The sequence below is a fragment of the Solanum tuberosum genome, unplaced genomic scaffold (assembly GCF_000226075.1).
Source record: "Solanum tuberosum cultivar DM 1-3 516 R44 unplaced genomic scaffold, SolTub_3.0 scf00110, whole genome shotgun sequence".
Lineage (NCBI taxonomy): Eukaryota > Viridiplantae > Streptophyta > Magnoliopsida > Solanales > Solanaceae > Solanum > Solanum tuberosum.
In genome coordinates, this window is record NW_006239037.1 from 860,393 (window position 1) to 870,710 (window position 10,318).

The 10,318-nt window shown below is 31.9% G+C and overlaps 1 protein-coding gene across 1 annotated transcript; it reads right to left on the reverse strand.

The window, feature by feature from the left end:
- On the reverse strand, positions 1-2,813 carry LOC102598842 (BI1-like protein). Its single transcript, NM_001318656.1, is given in 4 exon segments — positions 1-207; positions 295-452; positions 2,363-2,476; positions 2,561-2,813. Coding segments are annotated over 4 exon segments (729 nt in total). The 5' UTR covers positions 2,811-2,813.
- Between the last annotated feature and the right edge of the window lie 7,505 nt (positions 2,814-10,318).

Here is a 10,318-nt window from a genome sequence, read left to right on the forward strand (position 1 = left end):
TCAACTGTCCGCAGCCCTGAAGATGGACAATAGAGCGAGGAACAAATTGATAACGTCAAGATACAAGGATATAGCAGCCCAGATGTACTCATCGTAAGTGTAGCGCTTGATTAGATTGTCTGTATCATAGACAATGTATCCACAGAATATGATTGACGCAAGACAGCCATAGATCATCACTGAGATCTTACCCAGAGGGAAAAGAATCTGCCATAAACAAGGAAAGAAATCACATTATTTGTTAAATTAAAGAGTGATAAAGATGAACCTATAAGAAATAATAAATTTACAAACCTGAATGAAGGAAAACAACAGAAGAACAATAAGAGCACCAAACAAGAAAGGTCCCAGGAAGTTGAAATCTTGGCCTCTTTTAGCCGCCCAGAAGGTGTATAATGTCAGACTAATCACCACCGCTGTAGTCAGTATGACTGCCTCCAGAATTACTTTGCCTGAAAAACACCAGTAAAACACTTACATACTAATATGTTTTCAAGTCCTATTTGCAAGAATGTGTTATTTTTCCAGGGCTATAGTAGATGATACACATCGGCACTGGCAAGTGACAACAATTGGCCCCTCAGATCCGTAAGGGGACCTATGTCGATTCAGTTTGTAAATCCATTAAGATTGAGCAGAGATTTCATGTAATCAGTACTATTATAAGTGAACTCATTTCAATGATGAGTTATCCTTTCGAGTGAAGAGCGGATACAGCTCATTCACCATTGATTACAATCAGAAGTTTACGTAATCAAGTACTATTATAAGTTGATAGACAGGTTGATTATCTGGAAAATGAACTTATAACAATCTTTCAATTGCCTTACCAAAATACAAAAAAATCTTTCATAGGTACAATCAAGATGAATGTTCTAAATAAGCAATCTCAATTGTATCAATTTATCCACGGTATCAACTTGGTTCATTGAACATTCCATTTCGTATGTAAAATAACTTCACTAAAGAAGGTCACCAAAATTTACTTATACTTTTTTTTTTTTTGAGATGAAGTTAACTCTTTTACTTATACTTGGGAATATCCATCTTTGAGAAAGAAGACAAGATGGTATTTTAGTAGTATCTTGATTATTTTCTACACACGCAACAACTTGACAATCATCATATACATTATTTCAGACTATTGGTTCATGTCGTGATATCATGTTCTTCATGAAACCCAGCTTCTAAAAACTAAGAACTAATACTAGGCAGTTTGTGTTATAAATCACAAGTCACGACTATATCTAGTTCTACATAGGAGAGAATTTACAAAGGCCCCAGGGGATGCCATGGCACCTGCAAGCTTTGGTTGAAACTTCTTGTATATATCTGAGAAATATCATAAATATGTTAAGTACCACCAGCAATGACAAATACTCCGAAGGCGCCACTGGCAGAGGTTTAAAATTCCTCCCAACTGGTGGGAGTTCGAAAGATTGGCAACTTCATGTTTTGCTGCTTCTATTCTCTGTGGTTCATTATTCTTTTCCTCCTGACGAGCTATTCTTCATTAGTTGTTGTTTGTCTCTTTGTTATTTTAATGGATTCTAGACTTTTTGTCTCATATATGTTTAAGACTTCATAAATAAAATTAAACATTCCTTCTTCCTTAAAACATAAAAGTTCATCTCTCCCTGTTTTGCTTGGGGTTTGATGCCATTATCTCTTAATAATGAAACTGGAACATCTGTGTTCTTTCATTCTGTGATTTATAAGTTGGGTCAAACCTTTGTTTTGCGTCAAGCTATCATCATAGTTAGTATTATATTATTTATTAAAAGTTGATCAAAACCAACCAAATGTTTGCTCTATTGGAGGTTTAGGCTAACGTAGACGATCCTAACCAAAAATCACTAACTTCTCTAATAGAATCTGTCAAAAATTTGGCTCGTCGATAACGTTTCTGACGGATTTCCCATTGAAAATTCCTTATGATGAGCCAAATTTTGATGTCTGTTGGATATTTACCATTTTCTGATAGTGACCTCTGCACTCAAAGAGGTATGGCACCCAAAACCTTCAAATTCTTAAGCTCTATGTGTGTGTAGAAATATATTCATATTCGTATAGTACCTATATGGCAATTTTATTGAACTTGATTCAATGTTTCTATATAACAGTCTGTTCATATATGGTTAGTTTTACAAATTAATTTCCACACCCCTAATTGTCAATGTCAACTTCAAATAGTTTGGTTAGACTAACCGCCGTAATACTTAATGCCGGTGATCTATATTAACACTTCACCACAAGAGAAGAATATTCTAAAGATAAATGCACTATGACATAGAACGCACGCAATGTCCATAAATCCTAAAACAGAAAGACAATACAAAACAATCCAATTGAAGATGCTTACCGCTGGTGAATGCGCAAGTCAATCCGATAGTAAAGGCAAGAGAAACCGTGAACAATCCAAGAAGCAAATAGTTAACCGGATGTTTCTGGTGATAGTAATACAACGGGCACAACGCTGCAACAACAACACAATCAATTAAAAAAACACTCAAGAAGAAAAATACCCTAATTAGATCCACGATTAGAATCATTAACTTACTGATAAATGGAGTGATGATGAGTACAATATAAAGTGCTAAGCCTGCATTTGTGGCTGCAAAGAAGTGTGAAATCGGATGAACGGTGACGACGACAGAGGCGACAGCAATGGTTAGAAGCAACTGAATAGAAATAATCGAGTACACTTTTCGAATAAAAGACCACCGGAGTTCAGGACTTTCCAACATCGCCGGATACAACGGCGCAGTGCCGAACTCCACGTCATCTTTCCGGTAAGCCTGGTTCCACATCTCTCAAATTATCGAACTTCAACAAACTATTTCTCACACTGATTGTACGTTCGTAAGGTTTACTTGTGCGTTAGGAAATTTGGGAAAAAAGAACTGCCCCTTTATATAATTTGCAATTGAAATAACGACCCGACCCGTATTCGTTGAAGGAAGAGAAAAGACGAATTCAGTGGAAAGTTCGTGATTCGTCGAGCCACGCGTGTGAGAAAATAAAGCATCTACATGTTTCTTTGACTTAAACATTCTAGACTTCTCTCGACTCATCTTTGCTTTCTTACTAAGCAAAAGCTAGGACATTTCCAAAACAGTATATATGAGGACAAAAGAGAGTTAATAGTCATTCAAAAAGGGCTAGAAAATCGTTTTTTACGCTCGCTAATTAAAAAATATTACTCACTATTTTACTCTATAACTAATAGACATCGAAAAAGCTTTGGGACCAAAATATAGAATAACTTCAAGAAACGATATTAAAATTATAATGATTGACGGGTGTGGAATCCAATGAATGATTCAACTGGTTTAAAAATTGGTAGAATTTCAAAGAGTGATTCAGAGTATAATTTTTTATAAATTTAAAATCTAGGATTTTTGCCCCCAAAAGTATATATATTATATTATAATAAAAGATAAATTTTAATTGATAGTGTGTTCAATCAGATGAGTGTTTCTCTCTCACTATAGATCTCATATAACTTGCCCCATTATAAACTGGAAATTCTTCAACTCCGATTGCTACGGAAATGCCGTTGAAATTGTTAGAGTACAATGACATCCTATTAATATCTGAGATAATTGGTGAGAAGCGTGATATTGTCATTGTTACGTTGTTGCCTTGAACTTTCAGGGATGGGTATGATATGATACGGTACGGTATTTGAAAGTTTTGATATCGTAATTTTGGTATTCGATTTTTAAAATATTATATCATTATCATACCAATTTAATTTGGTATGGTTCAGTATATTGAAGTTCGGTTTCGATATTCTACGGTATGGTAAATCGATAACCATAATTTGTTTAACTTTGACTAAGATATACTCGTATAATAGAGCATTATGTCTTCAATAATTAAAAAATGTCTCAATTGTATCATACTAACACATTACACATGTAAATATATATATATGCAAAATAAAGTACAAACAAATCATTTTGTCAATCAATTACAAGTCAAATACATTAGTTTATACTCCCTCCGTCCCATTTTATGTGGCAACATTTGACCGGGCACGGAGTTTAAGAAATAAATGAAGACTTTGAAATGTTTACCAAATTGCCCTTTAAAAAAATAATCATATTAAAAAGTAGACTTACTTTTCGCTCTCCTCATAAATGTATTGGAGTACTATATTTAAGATTAAGTGGGACCAACAGGGTAAAAGAGGAATTGTACCTTTAAATAGTTGCCATATATGAAAATGTGACATTCATTTTGGGACTGATCAAAAAGAAAATAGTGCCACATAAAATGGGACGGAGAGAGTACTAATATTAGGTTGCATATTTGTTAGTATTACACATATATATATATATATATATATATATATATGTTATTTATGTAACCATATACTTCGATATGGTATTCGCCATTTTAATATATTATTTCTAAATACCATATACCGTATCGATTACCGAATACCAAAAAAATTAAAATGTATACCATATACCATATCAAATACCATAATAATAAAATCACAGTATTAAAAATTTCAATATGGTATGATAAATCGGTATATATCATACCATGCCCACCCTTACTTGAGGACAAGATTCTTATTGGGGACGAAAGTATTGTTATGAATCACTTTCAGTCCGACATGAACTTTGACATCACAGAATCAGTTATTGGGCCAGAAAGGTTGATTTGGGATTCAGGCGCAATTAGCAACTAGTTTAAAAGGAAGAGAAGTTAGAAAGAGAGGTTATGCGTATTGTTGTGTGAAAGTCTGGTTCTCCTCATCTCCCTTCCGAAGCGTCTTGTATTTTCTCATCTCCCTTCTTTTATCTATTAATCCAAAGTCTTACTTTCGATATTTCTATATATTTGTTTGGGACTTTTACCATTTTAGTAGTTACGTTTACTTTTGAAAATATCATTGAACTTTAGTATTATTAATATAGTTGAAAAGTGGTTATTATTGTACATAGGACTTGAGCCTTTACATATGTGGACAAAGTGGAGTCAATTATCATTCGAAAAGGGTTAGAAAATCATTTCTTCTCATTTTTAACGACAGATAATTGAAAAATATTACTCACTATTTTATTCTATAGATATCAAAAAAGTTTTGAACAAAAATATAAAATAACTTCGATAAACGATGTTGGAATTAGAAGGATTGACAAATGGAATCCAATGAATGATTCCACCTATTTAAAAATTGATAGAATTTCAAAGAGTGATTCATGGAGTTTAAATCTTTATAGATTTAAAATCTAGGAATAATGTTTGCTTCAAAAGTACACGTTATAATAAGAGGTAAATTTTAATTGACAGCAATATCAAATGAGTGATTATCTCTCGGAATATAGATCCCATACTACCCCTATTATAAACTGAAAATTCATAACCACAATTGCTACAGAAATATCGTTGAAGAATTGCCAGAGTTTCAAATCAAGAAAGGTCAATCCATCTTCTAAAACCTACAAAATAACATTTTAATATTAAAAATACATAAAACATGCACACGGACATATAAAATCAGAGGCTCGAAAAAAATCATATATATATTGAGAAACTGGGAAAAACTAGGATATAATTAACAATGCACTCATAAGAAGTACATGAATGTCCTTGGTACAAGCTAAATGTACCATCTGTGAGATCAGAGTTCAAATCCAGAGATCAGCCTTATTTTATTGCCCGAAGTCTTCAAATCTTGGACGGATGGTGGCTGAAGCGACTGTTGTGAATGAGGCTATGCACATTGTCTACAACATAATTTTCTACTAGACATAATCGAATTGAAAAAAGATTTTAGATGGTATCTGGTAAATTCCATGGAACATATTGACATTGATCTCGTCCATTTTGCATATGCAAGATAATGCTCATGTAACATGCTAGTTGATCATCTTGCTAATCTTGCATTTGAGCATATAGGTGAGGCTCTATTTCAGTCATATACAGAGATGCCAAGCAGGAACAACAGTATCTTATATCTTGACAAGACTCAATGTTCGAATTTGCGTATCAAAGCTGTGAGGAGAAGTTTATGATCTGTCACCAACATGAAGAATCAGGCCATTTTTAGCCAAAATTGGTGTCAATTCTTTGATGTGGAATTTGAGTTATTTTAGTTGGGTCTGCTAAAAGCACCTGTTGGTGTGATTTTGAGTTATGAAGAGAAGAGCACCAAATGTTTAGGACCTATTTGCTGCGTTTTTTTTAAGACTAGGAAGGGCACCAATTACTACATATTTGGCTAAATAGAGTCGGATTCAGGATATGAAAGCTTCGGTAGAGAAAATACACCCAAGGCTTGAACTTGTATCCTTAAAGGCGTTAAACTTGAGCTAACCATTGGCTCCACAAGACTCATTTGTATAAATATACATGTATATCAGAATTTCATGATCGAGTTGTCTGGGTGACGTGGCACCCCTTCCGGTCTACATAGAACTGTCCCTAGCTATGGTGCTAGATGGAGTGTGAAATTAAGCATTCCATGTGTGGTAGTAGTACCTGGTGCCAGTGGCGGAGCCACCTTACAATGAGGGGGTCATCCGAACCCCCTTCGGCGGAAAATTATATGATTTATACATGATTAAAATAATTTTTTAGGTATATATTGTAGATGTCGAACCCCCTTCGGCTACTTCGTGTGTCTATTTTTTTAGATTTTGAACCCCTTACTGAAAATCCTGGCTCCGCCACTGCCTGGTGCTCATTCTTTTGAGAGAATAATGATGGATGGAGTTAGTATGGTTTGGATATACAAAGATAGTGTTTTTTTCATTGATCCTCCTACTCTTATAGAAAATGATTTGGTAAAAGATTGGTCCAACTTTAGTGATTTTTACTTCTCCATTTATCCTACATTTTAAGGAAATGATATGGCCACATCGTCTTTCGATTTCGATATAGTTTATCGTCTCATTGAATCTATTGCAATAGGTGATGATTTGGTTCAATATAAATCGATAATTTGATTCATGAAGTTGATGTCTTTTGATGCGTCGAGATACTACAATTAATGAGATACTATCCAAATAAGAGGAGTTACTAGAATTGTGCACCAAGAGTTTTAGACTTGGGGCATATTTGGTACAACAAAAAGCTTGTTCGAATGCGAGAGATCATGTGTGACAAAAAACAATTGGGACACAAAAATCAAGACGCCTGGTGAAAGCTTTGGTAGCATATGAAGCTAGTTTAATGTCAAAGCATCAAGAAAATATGCATAAGTTGTTGCATCTTCAGTGGGTCATTCCAATACTTTGATCTAATTTCTTATTGATTAACTCAAGATTTAGCTAGAGATCCTGTAATTTCTTGAAAAATCTTGAGTTAGACCCAAAGATAAAAATGAAAAATCGTCCCAGTTTTTTTGGATGCATCGTTTGTATACCTCAAGTGATTCTCTTGGAAGTAGTTTGTTCATCCATGATTTTGATTGTATCAAAGGAGAAAATTGAAAAATCAAAAGAAATCAATGTGATACACAAATACAAATAAATTAGAAGATTGAAACCGCAATAAAAAAAATAAAAATAAAAAATATTTTTTTTAAACAGCCAAAAGTTGCCTTGAAATCTTTGCAGCATATTTGAGTGGGAGGGAAGAAATTTTTAAAATTTTAAAATCTGATTGTGCTCAACTGAATTAGGGAGAAATAAAAAAATTATGGAGAAAGAGATAGTATAACTTTAAATAAGTGTGGAAACAGAATTATACAAAAATGAACGTGGCTTACGTAAATACGGTTAAAGATTTGTGGTGAGGAGTAAATTATTCGAACTATAGCTATATTAAATAATTAAATAGTATATGTTTGCTAATTAGCTGTGTAAATTTCCCTTCTTTGGGTTAATAGTTTTGATTATTTTGTTGGTTCCATATGATGATAGTAGTTTATTTTTGTAAAATCAACTTTACTCTAAGTTAATCATATAATTTTATTTTATTTTAAAAGCGTAGTTACTCTCTATTTGTAATGAACTTCGTTATTTTCGTTGCTTAGAGGTATATAAGCTCAAAAGAATGTCTTATTATTATTAACTAGCACAGATTTTTGGTTTATAGTAAAAGCGAAAGCATGGTCAAATGAAAAAATAAATCATTATAATTTATAAGCATTCCAAGAGAACTATAGTAAAATCAAAATCATAAGATACATTAACTATATTTAGCAGAAGTTTATAAACTAAAGTGTGGTCAAATAACAAAACACTTTTTTCGGTAGCTTAAAACACTTATTATGACTCAAGTTTTAAAAAAAAATCAGTAGGTTTCAACACTTGTTGTTTAGAAATTTAAAAGAACATAAAACATAAATCTAAAAAAACTAACACATGTTCACATCAACTAATTAAGTATTACATAACTTAAAATAGTAGTAGTAAAATTTTCTAACCTTCACCCTAATATCTTCAAGCCATGAGTGAAGGACTCTATGAAGTTGTTGTCCACTATAAAATTCTTGTATTTGGCGTCTAAAATTCAGTTAATATATATGAAATAGAGGGAGTATTACACAAGCAAGTGGATAAAAATGATTACTTGAGTTTGTCTCCTCGCCACCCACATTAATAATTTATTTATTTTTACCTTTTAAAAAGGTACGGTCTAATTCTATAAAAAGTCTCAGACCTTCTTTCCAGCGTTGTTTTGAAGCTTGAAATTGCTATTCATAGATTGATCATTAAATCAATATGGATTACTCCTCCTCAATTTTTGTGTGTATACTTTCAACTTGTTGTAATTATCATTTTATTTGTTCAAAACTCTCTTCAGGTTTGACTCACTAATTCAGATTTCAAGTCAATTATCATGTCTTTAACCTTATATTTAGGGTTATTATTCAGAACTTTAAAACAAAAATTAGATGATTATAATTAAAAAAAAATTAGACTTCTAACTCCGTTTACGCCGTTAAAAAAAGTTTCAATTAAAAATTGATGCTCCAGCAGCGTTGTTGTAAAAAAAAAAATTAAAATAATTTTTAATTAGCAGCGATTTCTTAATTAAAAAAATGGGAATTTTTTTTTTCTTAAAATCGCTGGAGAGCAGCGTTTTTGTAAAAAAATAATAATTTTGAATTTTTTTGAATCTTTCTTTTTGACAAAAACGCTGCTAATTAAAAAAAATTGAAATTATTTTTTTCTTAAAATCATTGCTCTATCAGCGCTTTTGTCAAAAAAAATAATTTCAATTTTTTTTTAATTAGCAGCAATTACTCAGCGCTTTTAAGAGTTTTAAAAAAATTAAAAAACTGACAAAATCGCTGCTGGAGCAGCAATTTAAGAAGAAAAAAATCGAAACTTATTTTTTTTTACTAAAACGCTGTGATTTTAGTTTTAAATTATTTTTTTTGACAAAATCGCTGCTGGGGCAGCGATTATTAATTGAATTTTTTAACGACGGAAACAAAGTTAATTTTGTGCAAAGGATATTGCTCCTGAGGGAGCGATTTTGCCCTTTTGATTTTAAAAAAAATTGATACGATATTTATGTTTTTTTACGCAAAAAAATTACCCTTTTGACTCCGAACTCTAACAAAAAAAAGAGACATGAACCACCAATCACCAGTTTAAAATCTCTAAAATGAAGAAACGATAAATAAAAAAAGGACATGGACCATAAAAACTAATACAATACAAACAAAGCTCGAATGGTAAGGTTGTTGGATTGGGTTTAAAAATCTATATGAACCAATAAGATGAAGCTATTTGTTTAATAAAATGACTTATCAATATATTGCCATGTCATTTTGCTATTAAAAAGGATCATCCTTATACTTTAAAAAAACGTTTTGGACATTTTTTATATGATAAGTGAGAGGAAGGCCTTTTTCAAATCATTTATGATTCGTTAAAGCAGTGGCGTAGACACTACTTCTTTTTTAAGTTGTGTCGCCATTTAAAGGATAAGAATGACTCAAGAGAAAAATTTGTAACAATTAAATAAAATAATTATTATGAACAAATAAAAATAAATTTTCAAGCACATAATAAAAAAAAATAGAATAACAAAACAAAAATACTAACATAATGTGGAGATTCGAGATGCCGAATGAAGATGAACATGAACAATTTTTTTTTTTTTTGAAGAAACTCACAAGTCACGCATATATAAATACTAGATATGGGACCCCGTGCCAGCACGGGGCCCAATATATGTTACTGTTTCTGTTTTAATTTATGTGGTACATATGAAATTTGAAGTTGATCAATTTTTTAGTATGTTTTTATATATTTTAAGTTGCTAATTATTTGTATTTAGAGTATGTTTTACGTAAATATATTAGAAATCACAATAATTAACAAGTTAATATAAAAAA